The sequence below is a fragment of the Vigna angularis genome, chromosome 1, assembly GCF_016808095.1.
Source record: "Vigna angularis cultivar LongXiaoDou No.4 chromosome 1, ASM1680809v1, whole genome shotgun sequence".
NCBI classification, from domain to species: domain Eukaryota; kingdom Viridiplantae; phylum Streptophyta; class Magnoliopsida; order Fabales; family Fabaceae; genus Vigna; species Vigna angularis.
The window spans coordinates 16,801,453-16,827,549 of NC_068970.1; the positions used below are offsets into that span (position 1 = coordinate 16,801,453).

The 26,097-nt window shown below is 32.1% G+C and overlaps 2 protein-coding genes across 2 annotated transcripts; one reads left to right on the forward strand and one right to left on the reverse strand.

Annotated features, from left to right (window-relative positions):
- Nucleotides 1-3,358: 3,358 nt before the first annotated feature.
- On the forward strand, nt 3,359-8,328 carry LOC108320406 (protein phosphatase 2C 29). The gene is made up of 4 exons (XM_017551821.2): nt 3,359-5,112; nt 5,311-5,424; nt 6,517-6,781; nt 7,634-8,328. The coding sequence occupies exons 1-4, from the start codon at nt 3,544-3,546 to the stop codon at nt 7,756-7,758; spliced, it is 2,073 nt and encodes a 690-aa protein (XP_017407310.1). The 5' UTR covers nt 3,359-3,543; the 3' UTR covers nt 7,759-8,328.
- Nucleotides 8,329-9,016: 688 nt separating this feature from the next.
- Nucleotides 9,017-11,618, reverse strand: LOC108337780 (pentatricopeptide repeat-containing protein At5g46580, chloroplastic). Its single transcript, XM_017574411.2, has one exon. It carries the CDS (start codon nt 11,554-11,556, stop codon nt 9,421-9,423), a length of 2,136 nt encoding a protein of 711 aa, XP_017429900.1. The 5' UTR covers nt 11,557-11,618; the 3' UTR covers nt 9,017-9,420.
- Between the last annotated feature and the right edge of the window lie 14,479 nt (nt 11,619-26,097).

Here is a 26,097-nt window from a genome sequence, read left to right on the forward strand (position 1 = left end):
CATACTCGGTCTCATTATTTAAAACATCTATCAACTCCAATATTTTATTTTCTAAGTTCTTACATTTTTTATTTTCATTTAAATTATGTTTGAAATAAACTCTATTTAAAAATGTGGTTTTTTTTTTCAATTTGGGTTAAATATGTTTTTAGTTGTTGTATTTTAATAAAAAAATTAAAATTTGTCTCTGTTAGGAAATTGATACTAGGGATGACAACGGGGCAGGTCGGGCACGAGTAGTGCCTACCCGCAACCCGACCTGTCGGATAAAATTGTACCCGCTACCCGCGCGGGTGTCCAATTAAAAAATACCCGCAAAAAAAATATATTTTAATACATTTTTAAAATAAATTTTAAATAAAATTACAAAAAAATATATAATTTAATATAAATTAAATTAAATATAAATTAAATTTAACCTAATAAAATATAATTTTATTTTATTTTTAATTAAATTTAACTACCCGCCACGGATTTTACATGCGGATACCCATATCCGCGGGTAAAATTGACATCCTTAGTTGATACATTTTAGTTCCCAAACTTAAAAAAATATAATTCTTTTAATTCAATTATTTTTTTGACATATCAAATGTATTTTATGTTAGTATTTGAGGTCTTTACACCATTGTATTTGAGTTATTTACATAGTTTAATATTATCCCGTTTTAATATTAAATAAGAAACTTTAATATATAAAAAGAAGGACATAATTAAATTAAAATGATTATCTTAATTTATTTTTAAAATTTGGTGATAAAAATATAATAACGTCTGTACAAATACAAATCCTAATTTTTGCCTTAAAAGTTAAAAATCTAAAATTACATATATATTTAACACAGGTTAGCCGTTTCTTCTTGTATTGCATAAGAAAATTTTGTCAAGTTGAAAAATCTGGATCTATCATCAATCTTTTCAACAATAAAGATGTTCAAAATTAACATTTAATACGCTCTAATACGTTTTAATGTTAAATAACATGAAAGTCAGCCTCTTCCTAATTAAAAAGTATTTTTTAACTTTACAGACATAGATTGAATCTTAACGTGTTCAAGTAATTCAAATATTTACCAACTATACGACTTGGGTAGTTTAATTCACGATTCCAGTATTTGAATATCCAATAAAAAAATACTACCTTACGCGCATATAAAACAACACGCTTCACCGTTACCAACCTTTCTCAACTTAAAAAAGAAAGTTTTTCTTCACGTCATTTCTACAGTGCATGCTACTCCCAAAAATTAATTTCGTTTTCTTCACCAATTTCTTCGATTAAGTTTACCAATTCTAGTAGTACCTGTTGAATTAATAATTTGGTGATTCAATTATTCAGTTTGGTCAACCTCTCGTGTGGATTATATAAACCCTTGCAATGCAACATTTCAATTTTGAATCTTCTTGCCATGTTCATCGTTTAATTTATTTTCTATTCTATAATCCCTTTTACAGAAAATAACGACAAATGCTTAAAACAAGAGTAAGCCTTTTGGTGCCTACAACTATTTATAAAAAAATAATCTACAAACAACTTCATAACCGAGTCAACGTAGATTTCTTCGTAAATCAATTTGCATGTTGCATCTTAGTGTATTAATTCATCCACGCCAACTTCAAAACGTGATTAATTGCCAAGTTGAAGTCATTAACCACGCAACGTATAATAATAATAATAATAATAATAATAAATCGAAAAAAAAGAAATACTAATAACAAGGTTTGAATAGAACTATGAATAAGGTCTGAAAACAATGATTTAAAAACATTAAAATATGAAAACAGTCAAATTATTTTAAATTCAACACGTTAAATGACGAGAATAAATTGCTTTATATATAACGGAATGCAGTATTGAGAAGGGAGAAATAGTCATAACAGTGTTCAGTCTACCTTTGACATGTTTAAAAATTCAATAGCTAATACAATGACTTCATCACATATGTCTATATATTTTCTTTGTAAATGTTGCATGATCGATACGGCATCAGAAATTTGTCGTTGCAGCATGAAAGTGATGTATAAACACACGTATTTACACTTTTTTAATCAACCCCATAAGGATTGGGACATTTTTGAAGTCAAATTATTGATTGTTTCTTTTTAATTAACTTTATTTTGCTGTTTATTTTTTTCGTATCACACTAAAAAAACCAATAATTGTTTTCCTTAACGACTCTGTGATGCAGATATCTCACAAAACTGTTTCTGGAACTCGTGCTTCTTGGTTCCTTCAGTCTTATACAATGCCCACATTGGGGTAAACTCTATGTACAATAATATTTTATGAAATTATTGCGATTATTTTAGAATTGAAATCAACGTCTTGTTTTGATAACTGGTGCTGTTTTTAATAATTAAAATACAGGGATGATGTTTGCCAAACATGAAATTTAATTTAAAAATAAGACTAACAAGACATGGGATTAAAAATATATGTTTTTTATTTGGTCCGATTGTAATATTTCTTACAAAGTAAATTAAAGAAATGTAATTAAGAAACATGGGCACATGGTTTGAACCACAAGAATTAGAACAATAGTTGAGTTTTGAGAAGGAGCATGTGTCAGATTATTCAATTAAAATCTCACCGGTTCCATTATTATTACTAAAAGGGTTGGTTCTTTTATTAACCGATTCTCTTATAAGATCAGAAATATTAATTATTTTCATTAATTTTTATAATGTATTAAACGACTAATAAAAAGCTTGCATGAGGACATAATATTGGCCTATTAGAAGTGTTTAGTTAACGAAACGGGAAGGAAGTGGTTTGGTTTAAAAAGAGGCCTTGATCTGATTTGAAAGTTGCCTTGAAAGTTGAAGCCAATCCCACTTTTGTGAAAGAAAAAATTCCCACCAAAACCCTAAAACTAATATATTAAGGGCAACACGCAAACCCTTCTTCATCCACCATCGTCTACCGTTTCTTTTATTCACTTTGAACTTCTTCTACTCAGAGAAAATAACACCGTTTCCTGATAAAAGGTTTGACTAGTATTTTTGTAGTGCCTGAATGTTCCGTTTGAAGTGTTTAACGCTGTTTGAGAGACATAAATTAATTGAGTAATCTGAAACGACTTAAAAAGAAGAAAAAGAAATTGGGAGTGTAGAGAAATAAAAAATGAGATAACCGTAAGAAGTGTAATTGATGATATTATTATTATTATTATTAAGGGCAGAAGAACACAGCTATGTTTATGAGCTTAACCGTCAACTCACATGAGACCGAAGGCAACAACTTGACACGCAAACAGAAGAAAAAACATTTGAAAAAGGCGCAGAAAGGACAAAAGATCTTCCATTTTTCTACTCATATAAAAGGGCTTCTGTCTCTCCTCCCATTTCGAAATGAAAAACATAAAATATTATTATAATAATAATATCTTCTTTAAATTTTGGTGTTTCTTCCCTCTGGGCTCTTCCTCACTGAGCTTCCTCATTTGGTTATTGTTGTTTATTTAATTATTGATTGATTTGTTGGAGTTGGATTGGTGGGTGGGGAAAGAAGAAAGAGTAGAGGTGAATGAGAAGGGAAATGTGATGGGAAGTGGAGTTTCAACCCTCTGTTGGTGCTACGGGAGGAACCAACCGGCCGACCACCATGTCCTATTCAAGGCCACGGACCCATTGGACGAAACCCTAGGGCACTCCTTCTGTTACGTCAGATCCTCCGCTCGCTTCCTCTCACCTACTCACTCCGATCGCTTCCTCAGCCCCTCCACCTCCCTCCGCTTCTCTCCCACTCATGACCCTCGAACCCGACCCGAATCCCATGAAACCGGCTTCAAAGCCATTTCCGGGGCCTCCGTCAGCGCCAACAGCTCTCTCCCCACCACGGTCATTCACTTTGACGAAGACACCCTCGATTGCGTCGGAGCTACCACCAAGGGCAATATCGTCAATGGCTTCGAAAGCACGGCTTCGTTTACCGCGCTCCCGCTCCAGCCCGTTCCCCGAGGCGGCGAGCCCTTCCAGGTCAGCGGCTTCTTCCTCTCCGGTCCAATCGAAGCCAACGCCGTCTCCGGTCCTCTACCCGCCGCCGAAGGCGGCGGCGGCGACGTTCCCTTCTCTGCGCCGCTCAGCGGGCTCTACGGAAAGAAGAGCAGGAAGAAGAAGGTGATTTCGGGATTCCGGAAGGCGTTCAATCGGAACGCTACGGAGATGAAGAGGCCGTGGGTGGTGCCGGTGCCGGAGAAGAAGGAGGCGGCGGCGGCGGAGGCGAGGGGCGCTGAGGGCAATGTGCAGTGGGCGTTGGGAAAGGCTGGGGAGGATCGCGTCCATGTGGTGGTGTCGGAGGAGCAAGGGTGGTTGTATGTTGGGATTTACGACGGTTTCAATGGCCCAGACGCGCCGGAGTTTCTGATGGGGCACCTCTACCGTGCCGTTCACAGCGAGCTACAAGGCTTGTTCTGGGAGCTGGAAGACGAACAACCGCTGCCGCAAGAGAGTAATCCCGTGGTGGAAGGAACGCAGAGTAAACGGCGTAAACTGTGGGAGCTTCTCGCTGAGGACGGACTCGACCTTTCTGGTTCGGATAGGTTTGCGTTTTCAGTGGACGATGCGTTGAGCGTTAACAACGCCAATGCGGGGTCTGCTGTGAGTAGGAGGTGGCTGTTGCTGTCGAAGTTGAAGCAGGGGTTATCGAAGCAGAAGGAGGGTGAAAGGAGAGGGTGGAATTTGGGTAATGAGGAGAAGGAAAAGGAGAAGCCCTCTGGGAGGAAGCGGAAGGTGGGTCCTGTGGATCATGGTCTTGTTTTGAGTGCGTTGTCTCGGGCACTTCAAGTCTCGGAGGTTGCGTATTTGGATATGACGGATAAGCTTCTGGATACGAATCCGGAGCTTGCTTTGATGGGTTCGTGTTTGTTGGTTGTGTTGATGAGGGATGAGGATGTGTATGTGATGAATGTTGGGGATAGTAGGGCTATTGTTGCACACTATGAACCAAAGGATGTCGATTCTACTGTTGAATCGGGAAGCAAGGGAGGTGTTGAGTCCGGTGCTGAGAGCATAGTTGAGGAGTCATTGGGTTTGGGTCAAAGTGAAAATGCTCAACAAATGAGGTTGGCGGCGTTGCAACTCTCTACTGACCACAGCACCAGCATTGAAGAAGTAAGTTCTAGATTTGGTAACATGCAGTATTAAGTAGTTATTGCATGTTCACGAAGTTTGATTTTTTGTTGTTCTTGAACATACTAGAAGGTATTCTTTTGTTAATGGTTGCATTTATTGATATTTCCCCCCCTTTTCTTTAGTCATTTTGTGATATGCTTAAGAGTTGGCTGAAAAGTGGTGCTTGTTGTTTTGCAGGAAATCATTAGGATTAAAAACGAGCATCCTGATGATACCCAATGTATAGTCAATGACAGAGTCAAAGGTCGCCTGAAGGTCACCAGAGCATTTGGGGCTGGATTTTTGAAACAGGTGTCTGGAAAATGCTTTGTTTTATTAATACAATGTTTTATGTGTGCTTATGGACCATTTTCTACTTCCATCGGGAGGAAAATAATATATGCTGTTTTTTTATAGTTCGTGCATCATGGACGGGGTGATGATTTACCCTGTTATTTTTTTAATACCGACGAATATTTATTATTCATCTACCTTAGTAGATAATCGTTGTGTTTGCGTGCTTAGGAATATATTATGGCTCTCCATATGGTCAAAATTAACTCTCCTCACCTGATGCTTTCACTTATACGAACGTAAGCTTTGTTAGTAGTACATATGCACAGATAAACGAGTCTCTAAATAGATGCTTGAAGTCATGAGCATATTTGTATCCATAGATTCTCTGATGTGTGCTTTTAACTCTATTTACTAGCACTCACATCTGATTGGTTATGATCTTTTTGTATTTTAATTGTAGATTTTTGGAATGCCAAAAATTTCCACTATATGAGTTATTTTGTAGAATAGAAGAATGTATCTCAATGAGACAGCAAATTTCAAAACTTGTCATGTTAATTGAGATTTTTTTTTTCAAATTTTTTCTTTAAAAAGGTTATGTAAGTTTATGAGACTTTATGAACTGTATAGGATGTAAATTGTAGTGTCCAACAATATATGGTGCGTTGAATTGTTGCCATAGGAGAATTGATCGCTTTCCTTTTCTCTCTAAGCCAAAGAGGTTACATTAATTATACCCAGCACACGTATAGACCTAAGTCTCGCAATATACTCCTATTTGATAGAATGATAAGCCAAAGAATAAAGCCAATTGTTGGTAGCCATGCTGACACTGCTAATTCAATATTGTACTAAAGCATCTGATGAGCAATGTTGGTACCAACATTAGACCATGTTGGTTTTCCAAGTAAGAAGCCCATTTTTGGTAGCCAATTGTTGTAATGAAACCCACATTTGTTGTGCTCGTGATACTGCTGCTCATGTTGATGCACATCTACGTGATAAATTATAAGTCGTCTTGTTTTTCTTATTTAGGGTTGCTACATACTTCTCATATTTAATATAAATGTATTCTGACATGACTGTCTGAATTGATTTTTTCCATAGCCGAAGTTAAATGATGCTGTACTAGAGATGTTTCGAAATGAATATATTGGCGCTGCTCCGTATATTTCATGCTCTCCTTCACTACGTCACCACAGATTATGCCAGAGAGATCAGTTCCTGATCCTTTCATCTGATGGTTTATATCAATATCTAAACAATGAAGAAGTGGTTTCTCATGTTGAGAGCTTCATGGAAAAATTTCCTGAAGGAGATCCAGCCCAACATTTAATAGAAGAGGTGCTTCTCCGTGCAGCTAAGAAAGCCGGTAAATGAATCTTCTGACTCTTTCTTGTTTTGCAGTCTTGCTCAACATGTTAAATGTGCAATTTATCGAGTGACACAAATGTGGAGTATTAATTAGTAATTATTTTTTCGTGTGTAAATTAAAATCTTTTTGCCATGTCCTGTATGGTCATGCTAAATTTTAATGACGATGACAAATTTTAAGAAGTAAAACACCATGCCTTGCAGAGTGTTCAGTTTGAAGGATCTGAACCCAGACAAATATTTGGTGTTGGAGTTAATTAATTATTATTTATTACCTCTTGTTCTCAACCTTTTCTGTTAAAATGTTATGTTCCTCAGAGAAATGTGTTGTCTTAGTGGGAGATTGTTTATATTTTCCTTTCTTAGAATGCCTACTACTCATCTGCTTTAAAAGTTCGTAGTTTTGCACAACACCTACTTCGTAATTGTCCTTCTTTAGAAAGGTGGCAGTTCTTTGATAGTCTTATATTTGACTTTCATTAAAATCCCATCACTTCTGTGGACTCCTAAATTATTTGCGCAATCTGAGTTTGATATAGCCAATTTCAAAAAAACCATTATTTTAGTGAACAGCCTTCTAAATTCAGGACGCTTGTCGTGTCTATCTGCTATTTTAGAGAATACCCTTCTTGTAATTTGGATAAAACTTATTATGAAATACGTTTAATGCTGGTGGGGTCTTTTTCTTTTTTCAACCTGCCCGGGTTGGAGATTATGCAATAAATGTGGCTAAAACAAGAAAATAATTGATGCAAGGAATATGTTCATTTCTAGTAGAAACTTTTGACTTGCCAATTCTTATGCCTACACAATCCCCATTTATAGGTTATTTTGGATTGATTTGTGGCAGGAATGGATTTTCATGAATTGCTTGATATACCACAAGGAGATCGGAGGAAGTATCACGATGATGTTACTGTCATGGTAATATCACTTGAAGGGAGAATCTGGAAATCGTCAGGAAAATATCCGTGAGACAACGAGACCTTCAACTTGTTGGCTTATACATGTGATGACATTTTTGCACCTGTGTGTGCCATGAAGCCAGTGCTGAAGTTTCAAAGCAGGTCCATTTGTCATTGGTCTGGGTGTGTTTTTCGCGATCTTGCGACATTAAAAATTATCAACTGAGGAATCTCAGATTTAACTGGCAAAAAGCTACCGTTATAGCTCTGTCCAAAATTAAGGAAAGCTAAATGCAATGGTATGAGCTAAGAACAGGCATTGCAGATGGACCTTGTGAATTCTGTTGATGAGTTAAAAAAAAGAAGCGAAGCCGCTGCTTCTTTTTCCATTGGCAGCTCGATTCTCTCTCCCCCGTTTTTTTGCAGCTGTATAGATGATAAATTATAGAAATTTTGATAGCCAAGACACTTTCCATTAGTTTTCATTCTTCTTTTCTTTCTGATAGCCAAGAAAATGGGTATATATGGGTGGGGATACAATTGTATTGATTGAACTCGACCAGTCAGTCCTTAGTCAGAAATGACGATCTGTAACGGAGAGTGGATTTCCACCGTTGCCAATTAAAATGATTATTCTCAATTAGGGGCTAATGCAATGCATTAAACAATGCAGAATGGAAATGGCCATTCGTAAATTAAAGGCGAAAAATTCGGTTGTTTCAAGGATTACTCGTCCGGTATTTCAGCATATGTGTACAAAATTCAGCATGTAAAGGTTCTTTCGGAAGCAAACATGACGAATTCTAACATCAATAAAGATAAGAAATAACTTGAGTGAAATTTTTGTATGTTGAAGCAAATTAGTGAAGTATATACATACATACATATACAAGAAAAAGAAATATTATATTAAAACATCTAATTGAAAGAGTGAAAGAAGTAAATTCTCAGTTGATGCATTTTTTTTTTCTGTTCACCATGGGGGAGGATGATAGCAGTGTAAGAAATTCAGCAACTATTTCTCTCCAGACCAAAAAGTTCAATGAGTGTGAAGCATATATTGGTTAAGAAAGATATAGAGGAGTCAACAGACGTTAGTAATATTTAGAAAGTGCCGTGTCCAATTTTTAGAAAGTTGTTGTAGGAGTCTTTAGTAAAGAATTAAGCACAAAGTATTCCTCTATTTTTCTTAAGAGACTCCTTGACCTTCGGATCAGGACAATTTTAGTCTAACAGAGGATTTGACATGAGATAGTCAAGTGAATACATCTCATCCATCCATAACTTTTAAAGATGAATTTATAGCATTTTTTTATAAATAAACTAAATAATTGTAATGAATAAAATCTAATACAACGAAAATGTCACTACAGATTATCTCAACTTCGAATATGCCTAGTTAGAATTTCCAGCATTCTATTGTAATGAGTGCAATTTAGTATGGGAGACAGGACTGTAAACAATTTTCATAATGACAGATTCATTGTAGCATGTATCCAGCCTCTTCCCCAAACTTGAAGGTGGGTTATATAAAATGAAGGGAAACAAAAAGAATAGTAAATTTCAGGATGTGTATACATTCTAAGAAATGAGCGGAAGATTATACATCCCATCTCTGCCTTCAAGACTTCATATCTTGGCCTTTCAAGTGATGATAAGTAGACATGAAAGTATCATTGTATTATGTTTTAGCCATATCGTGCAACGTGAATGTCACTTGAGCTACCATCATCTATGTAGCTGTAGCAGCTGCCGTGGAGTTCGATTGCACCCAAGAGATTAAATCCTCTCTAGTTGCACTGAAACAGCCAACTTTTTCTTCACTCTGCCTAAAGGGCACAGCTAGCTTCCTCAAATGAGAGGAAAAAGAAATATGGAGCCCTTGGGCAAACTTATGAGCACCAGTACCAGTTTGGGCAAGGAATAACTCTGGCAGTGTCTCCTCCCGCTTAACAATTTTGGTGAGCGTCCACATCCACTCTTCAAGTGCTGTTAGTGCTGCACCAACTGATAAAGATCTAACGTCCAAGCACCATTCCTCATCAGTTTTGTGGTGCAAACTTGGGTATAATCCATACAAGGTTCCCAAGTAGAGTAGCTCATGGGCTCTCTCTAGAAGATCTTTGTTTCTACATATGTCAATCAAGCAGTTACAGAAGGGTCTTCTCACTTCAACCACTGCGCTGTTCATGATACCCTTGAACTCTTCCTTGACAGTCTCAAAACTAGTTTTTTCATCTTCAATCAATTGAATAAAGGCAACCAATTTTGGGTTAGCTTGCTGCAAGCAAGCAAGGACTTTTTCCTCATCCTTGTTACCCTGAGAAAGAGATACAACAGATAGCAAGCAACCACATAGCCTATCATCTGGCTTAATTCCCCTCTCAACTGAAGAATAAAAAACTCTTACCAAATCATCAAATTCCATAGCCCTTCCCAAGCACTGAATCAAACAAGTAAACCCCATCACATTGAGTTCAACACCCGACTTGCTCATCTCTTCAAACAATTTCATTGCCTTGTCGACATCTCCTTGACTCCCGTATATGTTGAGCATTGCCGTGTAACTCCAACTGTCTGGCTTGCAATGTGCAGACTGCTTCATGTCCCTGAACAAAGTTTCAGCTTCCTCCACCAGTCCAACATCTGCACACATGTTCAGCAATGTATTATACAAGATAAAATCCATAGGCCAGTCATTTTCCTTCATTCGTTGCCACAACTCCAAAGCATCTCTAGACCACCTGGCCTTTCCATATATCTTAATAACCGCCGTCAGAGTCTTCTCGTTCGGTACAACCCCTGACTCAATCATTTCTTCAAACAGGCCCCTTGCGAACCCAGGCTTGCCAGCCTTTCCCATTGCCTCCAGCAAGGTATTATACACAACCAAATTAGGCTGCACCCCAACAGACTCCATCTCCTGAAACACATATCTAATGCCATCATAGTCCCCAGCCTCCCCAAACATCTTCCCCAGCACAGAGAATGTGATGGGATCAGGCTTCCACCCACTCGCTCTACCTCTCTCATACAAACTTATCACCTCTTCAACCTTGCCTAACCTAGCATAAACATCTAAAATAGCAGAGTAAGTTACCTCATCAGGCATCAAACCAGTCTTGTACATCATCTCAAACCACTGCACAGCCTTGTGAAAGAGGTTACACTTCTTGGCACACGAGATGATGGTGGAGTAAGTGATGTTATCCAGCGGAACCCCAGTGTCGATCATCTGGTGTGCAAGTTCTTCTATCAGCGCAAACTGTTTCCCAAATCTCAAAGACTTCATTGTGACATTGTAGAAGATGGTTTCCATGGGAAGCAAATTCTGGGTCTTGATCCAATTCAGAAAAAGACGAGTCTTTTGCCATGGCTTCAAGGTGTTGAGTATCAACAACACGTTTTCTCTAGTAAGAGGGCGTGGAATATCCTCCAAAGAAGGCAAGAATTCATCTTCAGACGAACCACACTCATTCAGTTTTTGAACAAAGCGTTTCAAATCTTTCAACTGTGGACTGTACGAGTAAGTAGCGCGCTTCTGTCTCTCAGAGGACAACACATTGCGCTTTGCTTTGGTGGGGTTGACCCAAGTGGATTTTCCCTTAGAAAAGGCATAGGATTGGTCTCCTGCGACAGTGGATAGGGTTTTGTTGGCAAGGGGTGCGAGTTGGTCGGATAAGGAAGTGCTCTTCTTCTTGCTGTCTGAAGCTGGTGTGGGAGGAGCCTCTGGAGTAGAATTTGAAGTGGAGCAGTGTATGAAACATTTTCTAATGCCTTTTTGCCTACAAGGGTTTGTGACGCTCAATCTTGTTCTTTTGGTGTCTGTGAAGTACACATCCACAACGGTAGACAGTGGAGTAGCCATTGGAGTTCTTTGGCTAGAACCAGTCCCAAGATATTATTTCATAACCTTATCTAAATCCAAAATATATGAGGTAATACTACAAATTCTGTTTTTATTTCAGGATATTTCGACTTTCAAATTACGAAAAAAAAAACACATACATATGAACTTTCTTTGGACTGGACTTGGAGATACATAAGTTGGGCTGAGTTTGCCGTTTGGGCTGGGCTTCGTATCCCGTTTTCGTATCTTACAATGAGCTTACTAAAAGTATTTTCTTAAATGTGTTAAAAAATTTAGGTTCGAGCTTCAACTTTATTGTGAAATTAAAATTTACTATTGTCTTAAGTTTTGATGCATTTTGTATCTAAATTTTAAAAATAAATTAATATAAAATTTTAACTCAATCGTGTAATTTTTTTTATATATTAAACTATGTTTTAGATTGATATTTAAACCGAAACCTAATAAATAATATAAAACTCAAATGTTAGTTTAAAATACTTTTTAATATATTAATTTTTTTTACAAAAATGGATTAAAAAGTTATATTTAATGACTAAATTATATCAAAATTTTGAAATAAAATTCATTTTTACATTTAAGGATTAAATTCATATTTAACTTAAAAAAAGTATTTTTGAAAATTAGTTTACAAATTTAGCACAATCTGGAAAACTGATTAAAACATAAAATGAAAAAAAAGAAGATAAAAGGATATTTCGGTAAAAGGGAGGATGGAGTAATGATTGGCAATAAATAAAAGTAATTTTCTTTCTTCACCTTTGCCCATCTTTTCCCGCGCTTTCACAAGCTACACAAATGTTAGGTATTGGGTCAACAGCGTGAAAATTCTTAACTAATTCATATTCAGATAACCTTCTAATTAAAAGAGTTCATATTTAACAAACTTGTTCAAGGTCGTAGTTTAATAGACTCATTTGATAATTATATATAAATTATTTAAAAAAGATGAGTGTAGAACTTTATACTTTTTTTCACTTAAATATATTTTTAATCATTTAAATTTGGGTAACTTTTTCTTTTAGTTCTACAAATTAAAATTAAAATGTATTATTTTCGACTTTAAATTCAAAATCGCAGTTACATCACTTAAAACTAAAGGTTCAACGAGGAAATGAGTAAAATCAACAATTTGATTGTAATGTTTCTAAGAAAAAACCTTAAATAAGAGAGAATGTTTTGAGAATATTGTATTTATGTGTTTACAAAAAAAATAACACAAGAAATTACTTTTTATATTGGTTCTAGCTACAACTAGCATTTAGTTATAACTAAAATGATATAGAATATTTTATTTTTTATTATAAAAATGTTATCACACCTAATTTCTATATTGATTATAAATACAAATGTTATAAAAATATTATTTTATTTAGATTCTGCCACCGCATCACTTATTATAGCGAATGCATCACTTATTATAGCGAATGGATTATAGCTAGTATAAAGAAATTGTTATAAAATGTGATTTCCATACTATTTAAATGTTAATACTTATATACAAATAATATTCTTTGGTAGTTATAATAATTTAGAAATCATACAAATACATTTAAGCGCATGGTTATGTATCAAAAATATGTGAAAATTTTCCTAAATGTTCTCGAGTTAGCACAACTTTGTTTTTTTTTTTATTTTTCATAATTATTTTATCCTGTTTTTGTATGCATTTCAAATTTTTTATGCATAGTAGATACATGTTTTCTTATTATTTGAATCAAACGAGCTTGAATTTTAAAAAGTAAACTTTAAGTTTAATTTATCCTATAAACTAACTAGTGAGTTTTACACATACTTTTATTTATATATATATTTATTTTATTTATAGTCGATTTGAAATCTCTAACACCTTTCTCATGTAACGCATGATAAAATAGGTTCAACAACACATATTATCATGAAAAGTTTCATATAACTTTGATATCATCTTAATAAGTGAAATTTAAGGTTATCTAAACCTTACAAAATTAATTTGTAAAACGAGCTTTAAAACCACTTTTATGATGTAAATCTATCTAATGAAACTTTCAACAATAAAAACTAATATGCTTGGTTTTAAACACAAATCCTCCAACTTGATCAAAGCTTGAGAAAGTAATAGTTATTGGCTTACAAAATTTTACTAATATTTCCCAACAAAACAAACAGTTGCACACATTTTAAGACGTTTTAAAAGTGGGAAAGAACATATATTACACAAATAATATGCAATTACTAGTGTATAATCAACTTTGATAATTTCAAACCAAACAATTTTAAGTTAAAATACAATTCAATATTAACAAATTTTCAATCCAAGAAATATATCAATGGACAAACAAACCTAACATTCTAAAGTTTTAATGTAAACATGCCTTAAGTTAATCACTTCAGCAAAAACTCTTCAATTTAATTTAATTTAATAAAATATTCTACAATTAACACAGTTTATGGTTATAACAAATTTATTATTTCTGTAATGCATCTAAGATAATTTTCTTAACATTTACTCACAGTCTAAGTAAAAGATGAATTTAACTTAAAACTATCAAAATCCAGTCACCTATAATTCTAACCCTAAAAACATAAATAAAAAAGAGAATTAGTAGAGAGAATCACAATTTTTAACTAATATGAAAAATGAATTGATCAAAGATAGATCTAAATGATAAAAAATAAATTTACTCTATATCAAATTCTATACCAAGTGATTTCTAATACGATCTGATTGTGCAAAAATAGAGACAAAAAAAAATTAAAAAGAGATGCTCAATAAAAAAAGGAAAAAAGAAACAAAAGAAAACGAAAGTACAATGAGAAAGATGAGGGAAAAAGAAAGGTCTCATCTACCCAATATCTCACTTATATTAATTTTCTGATTATGCCTAAAATACGGAAAAAGTAAAACAATTAATATTTTCATACTTACGTGATATTCTCCGTTTAAAAATAATGTTTGACTAGTTGCTACCTATCACTCACATTTTCATTTGAATTTCTTATCTACACGAGGTAAGCCCGAGTAATATTAAAAGGTAAACCTTTCTTTACTTTTGGGTAAAAAATAAATCAGGTTAAGGAGCTGATAATGGGATGCCATGTGTAAACACGACATTATGTCATTTAATTCCAAAGGCAGGATTTTTCAGTTTTCATTTCTCACCAACTTGTGAAGAAGAAGAAGAAGATATTCACTTTATTACCCTTTTCAACCATCCCACAAACGTTAAATCATGCTTATATACTTAAAAATAATATGATATGAATTAGGTCTATGGTGCTCTTGTTAGAGGAAATTTCGTACCCTATCACTTCCCACATCGCAAACTTATTATGATATCGACAGTGTCTATGGCGGCTGCTCGTGGATGCACTATATCACGTCCATAACTAAAAATCATTAAATTATTAATCAAATAATGAAACAAACATCCTAAATTGCGTCAAAGATGAAATCGAAGGTTAGAAAACCATGAAATAACTGAATCCTGTTGATACGATCGTGAAGCACGAGGTGAGTTTGGATGGTATTCCTGTTCAGATAATAGCCGCTAAGTGAGACGAGTTTGATTTGGCACTGCATGCATTAGCAGCTTAAAAGTGACTTATTCATGTTTCATGTTTGACTCTTGTGTCTTGCCAATAATGCTCACATTATCACAAACTTGCATTGGATCCATCAACAGATCTCGTGCTTTGTGTTTACAAAGCTACTACAACCACATAATTATTAACCTTATCACCCATATTCTAACTTAATTCCAATACATCTTTTAACAATAAAGTAATTACCCTCATTCCGACAATTTGTCTTCCTTCAAGAGTCTACGCGTAAAGGCTTTGGGTTTATACAACACTTTAGTACAATGGGTTTGGAGTGACTGAGGAAAACAATAAAACTAAAATAGAATGATATTATATTGTTTTCACTATCCAAGTTTTCAACAAAAAAGATAAGATGAATGTGGAGTTTAGTCCAAGTCAAACAAACATACATGTTCTACCACTTTGTAAAAGTCATAACTATATATGATAAAAATATATTTAACAATTTAGGAAACCGCCAATTTTGTTTCTGGATTAGTAAAATATTTCACTTTATTCTCACAAGGAAAATTTAAAAAAAAAAAACGTTTTGGATATACATTTGCCTTATGCCACACTTGGTGGTACACTCAAACATTTTAGATAAATCTCCAAAATATATATTTTACGATATATTACTTTTATTGAAACTGTCCCATCAATTTGAGCATTGTTGAACTTGAATAAGTTTTTAACGTATTTAGAATTGTCAACAATGAACACTAGTACCATCATGAATTAAGAAGGGATGTGAATTGATTTGAATTTTAAGGAAATTTTGGCACCATAGCCATGTTAAGATCTATATTTGGAATGTGTATAGTATTTCTTACTTTTGACAATAGCAAAATCTTTCTTTCAATCCATAGAAGATTGTGTAAAGAATGAACATAATTATGCATTTCATTTACACTAGCAAAAAAGGTGCAGACACGTTCTTTATAAATTTCCTTTTGTCCACCTTCTGTAACTTCAGGTTGTGTGAACAAAATTAGCTTATTACAATGATCAGCTTTTGCCATATTGCAAACAAATCAACATACGTTAGATATGATTTTGTTGGCAATTTTCTATCAGGATAATACAATATATTAACATTAAATTAATTATTTTCATAAATATAGTTTATTTAGTCAACTAATTTTTGAAATTATTGTATAAATTTTGGTATTGTAATCTCCCCAAATTTGTAATAATTTATTCTAGTAATTACTATGTAGTGGACAAGATTCTATAAATTTCGCATGTGTGTTGTGTTTTTTATCACCAAATTTGTTCTCTTATACAACATATTATTATACCATTAGAATTTATGAGATTGAAAGTTTGAAACTAAAAAACATATTAAATCATTCTTGTACTATACATGGGTAGCCGACCATCCTAGGAGAGGGCTATCTACATCGACCGATAATTCAATGATTATGAGTCAGGTAAGATGAATGTCATTAATGACTAATTAATACACTTATTCACCATATCAGTGGGAAATATACGATATTTATGGGCAATTAGCAGATATATTATTAAATATTAATGGTTTCGTATCAAATATGAATATACGACATTATTGCCATATCCAATATGAATTAATGAGCTTGATTGCCATAAGTCCTATAAATATAAAGTTAATGTCCAGGTAAAGACATCTTAATCTATTATAATAAAATATGGGTTAAATATGTTTATGGTCCCTTAACTTTCAGCGAAAATTGGAATTAGTCCCTCTTCAAAACTTTGGACTAATTTAGTCCCCAAACTTTAGAAATGTGTAAATTTAGTCCTTTTAACCAAATTTTGTTAACTTTATTTGATGTTTCAAACAGATTTCTTAGTGAACATTGAAGCAAAAATGTGTCAAACAGTGTAAACAACTCAAATGCTATCATAAAATGTACTTGAAACATCAAATAAACATAACAAAATTTAGTTAAAAGGACTAAATTCACACATTTTTAAAGTTTGGGGACTAAATTAGGCCAAAGTTTTGAAGAGGGACTAATTCCAATTTTCGCTGAAAGTTAAGGGACCAAAAACATATTTAACCCATAAAATATAGATCTCTTTATGGAAGATATCTGACTTGAGCGTCAGAGTGTCTTCTGCAGGTCAACCACCCATCAGACTGGATTACGTTTGCAGAGAGCATTGGACGCTCAAAAGAGAGCAGAGCAAAGAAAGACGACCAACCCTCAGACCAATTTAACCGAAACAATTCTCATGACATTTGGTACAAAACAAGGTTAAATACCATTGTCTTTAATGTGTCGTGATTATCCTTTTTTGGATTATTTATTTGTGTTTTCCTTTGTGTTTGATGTCGGACCAGACATTGTCGATATTGGAGGTATTTCCATTAGTGAAGTGTTGTTAACCCATTGTTGTGCATTTTTGTACCGAAGCATCGACACTACAATCCTTCGATGCTTTTGTGGAATAGCTCTAAGGAGTTTGAGATTTGTTCTGTGTAGTAATGTAGTGTGGAATGCTACCACTTGCTTATGGCAATTGACACCATTTTTTGGACAATGAATGTGCTAAAAATGTGTTGGGAATCCAAGTGAGTCTAAGTCCCACATTGGGTAAAAATGAAAAAGTGAAGCACCATATAAAAGTGAAAACACATTAATCCATTGTCTTAAGCTTTTGAGTTGAAAGTAGTGTTAATCCCTTATGTAGCTAAACTTATGTCTCATTAGTATTATATGTTCCTAGTGAATTTTCTCCCTCCTTTATATCAAAAGTCTTCCTAATAATGAATTAGAGATTACCCACAACTTCTCTTGTGGATTGATATTTATAATCACATAATAAACATGATTTGTAATTAATTATATGCAATGTGATGAATTTTTACCCACAAATTTTTTTCTTACATCTACATGATTAATTAAAATGAAATATTGTATTATATTTCTTTAACTTTCCACGAGAATTAAGAAAATGAACATAATTGTATAATAGTTTATCATTTAGTTAAATGAGTCTAATTTAGTAAGACTTTAACCCATAAACAAGTTTTATCACTAGATTAATTTATTAAGACATGTTTGCATTGTCAAAACATGATTTTGTTATAGTGTCAAATTATGATGATGAACATGTATTTTATAATTTTCAATTTCTCAATCTATGAATATTTTTTATATCAATTGTGGTATTCCCAAATTAAAAGGAGATAGTTATAATTTTTAGAAGGAGAAAGTTCTTCTCCATTTGGGTTGGATGTACATTGATTATGCTATTAGAAAACCAAAGCCACTAGTTATTATTAATACCAACACTCCAAATGCTATTGATCTTGATGAAAAATGGGAGAAGTCAAATTGTCTCTTTGTAACGTTCCTAAAGAACAACAATTTTGTTGGAATTTGGGGATGCAATGTGAGAGATTTACTAAAGACTACTGATGAACAATCTATTACATTTGATAAATCTCTTTCCAACACTATTATCATACATTTTCTCATCCTCAAAGCTCATAAGACTAAGGGAGTCCGTAATCACATCATGCGTATAAGGGACATTGTGGCTCAATTGAAAGCCTTGGAGGTTACCATGTCTAATTCCTTCTAGTAGATTATATTTTGTGTACTCTACCTTATAATTATGCTCCTTTTAAAATTTCTTATAACACACATAAGGATAAACAATCTATTAATGCATTATCGACCATGTGTGTTTAAGAAGACGAAAAATTGAGGAAGGTGAAACAGTGAATTTGACTACTTCTCTTAAGAATAAGAAGAATCAAGTTAATCAGAAAGGAAAAATGTCAGCTAAAGCAATTATAAAGAAGGAGTTCAAGTGTTTCTTTTATATAATAAGGGACTTGTGTAGAAGGATTGTCCAAAATTTAAGAATTCATTAGAGAAGAAAGGTGATAATTTTGCTTTCATTTATTATGAATATAATATGACTAATATTAATCATAATACATGGTGGATTGTCTCTATATCCACAACCCATGTTTGTAATACCATATAAGGTATGCAAAACCTAAGCCTAATGGAAAGTGAACATTGCATTTATTCACAAAGCAAGATGAGTCGCGGAAGTCATCGGGACATGTAATTTTGTTTTAAGCAGTAGTTGTATTTTTGTGTTTATAAAAGGTCTTTTATGTTCCTAATTTTAGTAAGAAATTGATTTCTATTTGCCAACTTGCACCCTTAGGTTTTTCATTTAGTTTTATGGACTTTATTTTTGTGTTTTATTTTATTGAATAAATTGAAAGTTGTTGGTTTTGATGAACTATGTGATGGTCTTTACTCTATTAAATTACAAAACCACACTACTTATAGTTCAATGCATGTTTCTGTTGTGTTAAACAGTGTATTGTGAATGAGAATTCCTCTATGTTATGACACTAAAGATTGTATATCTCCATTGAGAGAATCAAACGACTAATAAATGATGAAGTACTTAATACTTTAGATTTTGTTGATTTTGAGACTTGTGTGGATTGCATTAAGGGTAAACAAACTAACAAGTAAAAAAAATGTGCTAAAAGGAGTTCAAACCTACTAGAAATAATTCATACAAATATTTATGGAATGAAAATAATTTGAGATACTTCATCACCTTTATAGATGAATCACTCACAATATATATATTTTAACTTACTTTGTTCTAAGGATAAAGCTTATATGCTTTTAAAGGTTGTAAAGCTGACATAGAGTTGCAATGTGAAAATCAAATTAAGACTGTGAGATCATATAGAAACAGAGATTACTATGGTAAATACACTATGAGTGAACTTCATTCTGAAATTTCTTCAAAAATATGAGATTGTTGCTCAATACACTATACCTTAAAATTACAGAAAAATACTTGAAGGAAAGGTTAAATAATGTTATAAAAAAACTTTTTCGCAGATGAACATTTAACAACCTTAGTAATATTAAACGATCTACACCTATTGTTAGAAGCTTGATTTATAAAATAATGTTTAAACCACAACATTAAGAAATAATTACTCCTTATTTCTTTTATCCACTTTAAGTTGATCATATTACTATGTTACTTCGTCTGCATAATTCGACGAGAGATATGATAGATAATTCACATTATCATTTTTCTCAATGATCTTCTAGAATTTAGGATGGTAACTCTCAATGTATGTAATTGTTCACATTATATCCGACCAAATCAATCAATTTAATATTTTTGAACCATTTATCTTCTCTTTTTTTCTTTCGCTTACATCTTCCTTAAATCGCACAAATTTTATAGGAGTAGTGTAACATAAAATCTCCCAATTGATGGTTTGTTAGAAATTAGCTATTTAAATATATAGAACAATATTATAATCAAAGAACAAAATCCATCCCTAGTCGCCTAAAAGAAAATCGTTGGTTGGTATGGGCTGAGATGAGGATGGTTCAATCCACAGAATTTCCCCTCATTATAATCGCTTTTCAATCCATTAGGACTTGTTGATAACAGATGCCACGGGATTGAGTTTCTGCGTTGAACTTTTACTTTTGCTTTTGTTTTCGTTTTTTTAAGTTATCTTTCTTTATCAGAAAAATATACTAAATTCAGGTAATATTTTTCAAAGTTAGCAAAATCGATAGATTTTAAGAAAAATATTAGTATAGATAAGTTGATTTTGGAATAGATGTTTTTCAATCTACCCATTTTTATAATTTATAAGTTATAAAATTCAGCATTTATTCATTCTTTTACTAACTACTAAATTAATCGGTGACTTGGAAACAATGTTACTCAAATACTGTAAACAAATTATAAATAAATACTTTTTAGATGAAAATGTGAAAGTGTTATTTAGCATTAAGTACTTTAATTTAGTGTGCATGTAATAAACTTATTACACCTTAATTTATAATACAAACTTCATTGTATATCTTTTAAAATAAAATAAAAAGTTTATTATGGTATATTTCTTCGTAAAATTTATCAAAATATCTTAACAATTATAAAATTTATCAAAGCTTGACTTGATCTCGGTAGTAATGCTTGTACACGCATGGTCGGGGGCAAAAATTAATCACCCTTGACGAATATCATTTCTAGACCTTTTAAGTATTTAACTATTTTTTATTCAATTTAGCTAATTAAGACAAAAGTGATTAAGATGGTCCTTATTAATTAATTGAAACTAAGTGATCCATTCTTACAATGTACTTATGACTTAGCTTAAAGATAGGGGCAAGATTTCTTCATATACATATATTATATTTATATGAAAAGATTTTAATTAGAATATTTTCAAGCCTAAGTGACGCGATATTCAGTGTAAATAGAGTTGAGTTGAGTGAAAAAACACTTTCCGTACTAAGTAGTTATTTAATAAGTAGTAGTTATATTATTATTTTCATTATTGTAAAGTAAAATATGTTATTAAAAATCCTCCTTAATTAGTTGTCACAACAGTTAATTTGATTTATCTGTTTTTGGAAATTGCAGAATACTAGCTGGTAACACAATGAGTCGAGTATGAAAGTCAACGAAATAAGAATATATTATCTATTAATTATTACTAATATTGAAAATGTGATTCCATCTAGCTGAATGAGAAGATGGTAATAAGGTTGAAAAGAATGATTTTATATGGATTATGAATGTCGAAGCAGGAGACCAAGGGACCAAAAGGAGTAGACAAACCATGATAAGGTTTATTGTCTCCTTATTTTATTCATCACATTCAACTCTTGGTTTTCCTCTCTCAGACACTCAAACCATGGGTATCGGCTTTTGTTTCGCTACAACATAAGGTCAATATACTTTGTCTCTTTTAGTTCATCAATCAATCTCTAGACACACAATATTACAAAAATGTAGAGACTTTAAGAAATCACATAATAAACCAAAATTAATCCTTACAAATTTATTACGTTCATCATTTATTTGTAACAAACTTTTTAATACATTGAAGGTAGAATTTGCACTTCCATCATTTTTCTGCTACCATCTTTATAATCTATACCTATAAATGTGGGAAATTAAATTTCGATTTATAATAACATCTTTTATCCTATTTTTTATGATGGATATCGGTTTTACCACCTAAGCCTATTAAAATTGGTAAAAAAAAATAATAAACCAAAACAAAAAAGTTCATATATGTTTCGGGTAAAAAAAACTCGAAATACTAAACCAAAATATTAAAAAAAATTATTTATTTGGTTTTGGTTTTGCTCAAAACTTAAATTATATATTCATTATGATTTAAAATAATTATTTAATTTTTTAAAAATATTTGGTCTTGATTTGAATGAGAACATATGCTAAAGACGCTTAAAATTGAATAATTATTTTAAATCAAAAAGAGTATACAGTATTGATTATCCATAATCGAGACCAAATCTCTTTTATACTTTAATTCTGTCAATAATCAAGACCATATACCCTTTCTAATTTAAAATAATTAATTAATTTTAAGAGTCTTTAGCATTGGTTCTAATTATAACCGAAATGATATACCATTTTTTGCTTCGATTTTAGTAATAGTCAAGGCCGAAAGTTGTTTATTTTTTTAAACATTTTTTAAAATGATATTTGGCTTCGGCTATAGCCTGAATCGAAGTAAAATACCCCTTTTTTTTCGATTTTAGCTATAACTAAATCCTAATGTTAGCATTTTTTTTAAACATTTTCCTTGTTTTTGTTTCATCCTACATATATAACTTGCTTAAAATCCAACACAAAAATAGAAACAAAAACAAAATATGATTTCCAGAACAAAAACAAAATAGGATATCCTTAAAAATAAAAATTTAGATAGTTGTACAAATTATGATATCCTAACAATTACATACTATTATATATTTTTATTACATATTTTGCACAAGCTTTCCTTAAGTAATGAATGGTATTATCGAAAATTGGTGTAAGATTCTTAAATTTCTACAAAAAGATAATGGTTTCAATTAGTGTGTAAAAAGACAGTGGAGAAAAATATTTTATTCAATATAATTATTAGCGTTTTCCAAGTACTTATAATATGAGCACGAGTTGTCATCAAATGCATTAGATAGTAATCTCTCTCATATGAGTCGGTTTGTATATTATACTACAATATACCACTATAATTATAAATAAATGAGGAAGATCACTGGAATAAAACAATTATTAATGTATGGACCAAAATACCAAACCTTGAAGGCCAACCATACAAGCTTTTTAGCCTTAGTAGTTGATTTCCCTTACAACATCATATGTCTTGCAATTGAACTACAAAAAAATGGAATATTTTAGGATACACTTTTACAACAAAGAAAGTTCATAACATTGAGATAACATTGAGAGTTTTTACCAATCTATAACTTGTTTGAGATGGTTGGTGAGAGACTTGTGCAAGTTGTATCCTTAACACTAGAACATAGCATAACATGCATCACAAATAACATATCACTGTAAACTGGGAAGTCATTAATGTTGCCAAATAACATAGCATGCATCACGAAAGTTTCAGAAGCAAAGTCATACTCCATCAACCCACAACAACTTCAAGTCTTCAACTAGTGGATTGAGATAAATATTTATGTAATTTTCAGACTGTCTTGAACCAGATATCATCATAAAGAACATCATGTACTTTTTTCATGCACAATTTAGGAGATAAGTTGTAAATTATCAATATAACGAGCCATCAACTCAAGTTTGTACTTAAATTATCAAATGGATTCATTATATTAGTAACTAAATTAAATCGAAGATTTCTACATTCTTGATCAAATTTGGGAAGTTCATGATCACTATTTTTCCATTGCATTGAGTCATATGGATGATGAAGCAGATCGTGAATTGTTCTCTCAGTTGCATGGCACCTAAGGTTTTTAGTGTCTTTTAGATTTACAAACAAACGCTGCTTAAGTCTGGGCAGAATTGGAAGGTACCAAACTACTTTCACAGCGGAGCCATCATTTTTTATTTGACCACTATATTAACTGTTGTTTTGTGGCTTGTACCATGATAACCCACATTTCATACATTTTTTCAAACCTTCAAATTCTTTTCTGTATAATATTTAATCATTAGGACATGCATGTATCATTTTATACTCCATATCCATTGGACAAAGAATTTTCTTAGCATCATAATTATAAGTGGGTAATGTATTTCCATCTAGAAGCATTTCATTCAATAACACAAACAATTTTATGAAATTCTTATTGGTCTATTCATTAGTCACATTCAAATTCATGAGCCTTAACACCGTTGATAATCATGTGAACTTAGTTGAGTCGACATACAAAGGAGTTTTTGCATCATTGGGCATCATGTCATTCACATGCAGGGATGACAAAAATACTCGTGTTCATGGGTATCTGCATATAAAATTCAGGATGAATAGTTGATATCCGCTACTTATTACTCGTGGGTAGCGAGTAATGGATATTTTAATACCGGTTTATAAACAGGTCGGGTATGAGTATTATACTACTTGTATCCACGGGTCTTCGCTATCCGTAAAAAATAAAATAAAATAATATTTTATTAAATTTAATTTAATTAAAATTAAAATTAATTTATATTTTATCAAATTAAATTTAATTAAAATTAAATTTTAATTTCCTTGTGGTATTAGTTGTTCATAGAACTGAAACAGAAAGAACATATGGCTTTGATTCTATTAAATCTGAGGCTATATATAATTTTCAGAAGAAAAAAAATAAAATAATTTTTGAAAATTTTAATAGATCTTTCTATTTCGGTTTTCTATCAATAGATACTAAAAAAGATATGGTTTCGGTTCTTTTACCCTATAAATTTACAAAAGGCTTAAATGCTTACTTTGTTCCCATGTTAAGAGGTGAATTTCTGTTTAGTAGACATTGGGTCCTATGTTATGAAAAGTATATGAATAAGGTTCACAAAGAACAACTTCAAGAAATCATCAAAGAAAAAACTAAACAAGAGAGAGAAAAATCTGGACAGCAGAAGAGAGAAGAGAAAAAGTACGGCCACATCAGTATGGACTTAATATTGTTGCTATCAACTTAACGGACATGACCTTATTTATACACTTTTCATAACACAGGGACCCAATGTCTTCATTTTTAAAACCGGATACTAAATAGAAATTCACCTCATCAGGATGAAACGAAATAAGTATTTAAGCCTTTTAAAAAAATTCTCATTACATATTTCAGTTTCTTCAAAACTAAAACATATTAGATGAGTTAAAACGCCAAAACAAGTGTGTGTGAATATAATTTATTCAAATTGGTCTATTAACTAGAAAGTACAAAATGAAACGTCTTACCTAATTGTTAAAAAGATGCAAATTTTTTCGCAATTTTTAACCAGTGATCTTTTGTAACAGAAGCATGTAAATTTACAAAATTTTAAAAACTATCACTATATTGTTATATATTTCATTTTCTTCAAAACTAAAACATATTACACCAGTTAAAACGTAAAAACAAGTGTATGTGAATATTTATTCATATTTGTTTATTAAGTGGAAAGTACAAAAGATAAGCTAAGAAAACTAATATAGGTTGAAACCTCTTACCTAATTGCTAGAAAGATGCAATTTTTTTTTTGCAATTTTTAACCAGTGATTTTTTTCTACTGTGAAGAAAATTTGCAGAGAAACTAAAAAAATAAAAATAGTTGGACAATTGCCCCGCAACATTGAACGCCGATCTGTCTCTAATGTACGTTATTTTTATTTAGTTGTAAAGTAAAACTATATTGGTTGGTTAATATTTTCAATTGGATAATTAGATATCCTGAATGATTTAATTACTTAATTTTATTAACAATTATTTAAGAAATTAGTTTATAAATAAATAATTTGATTAAGTTTCAAGTTTTTGATGAATTTGAATAAATTATAATTAAGTTTGAATATTCAAAATTTATATATCTTTTAATTAAGTATATATGACTTAATATTTTTCCATGTATAAAATTGCATCATCTTTATGCTTTAAGAAATTATTGATACATAGAGCGTGAACAAGGTCTAGCGACCAACGAAAGTTAAAAGTCATAATT

Coding starts and splice junctions, on each gene's coding strand:
- LOC108320406 (XM_017551821.2), top strand. CDS start 3,544: ATGGGAAGTGGAGTTTCAACCCTCTGTTGGTGCTACGGGAGGAACCAA. Junction 5,113..5,310: donor ACAGCACCAGCATTGAAGAA/GTAAGTTCTAGA, acceptor GTTGTTTTGCAG/GAAATCATTAGGATTAAAAA. Junction 6,782..7,633: donor CCGTGCAGCTAAGAAAGCCG/GTAAATGAATCT, acceptor GATTTGTGGCAG/GAATGGATTTTCATGAATTG.
- LOC108337780 (XM_017574411.2), bottom strand. CDS start 11,556: ATGGCTACTCCACTGTCTACCGTTGTGGATGTGTACTTCACAGACACC.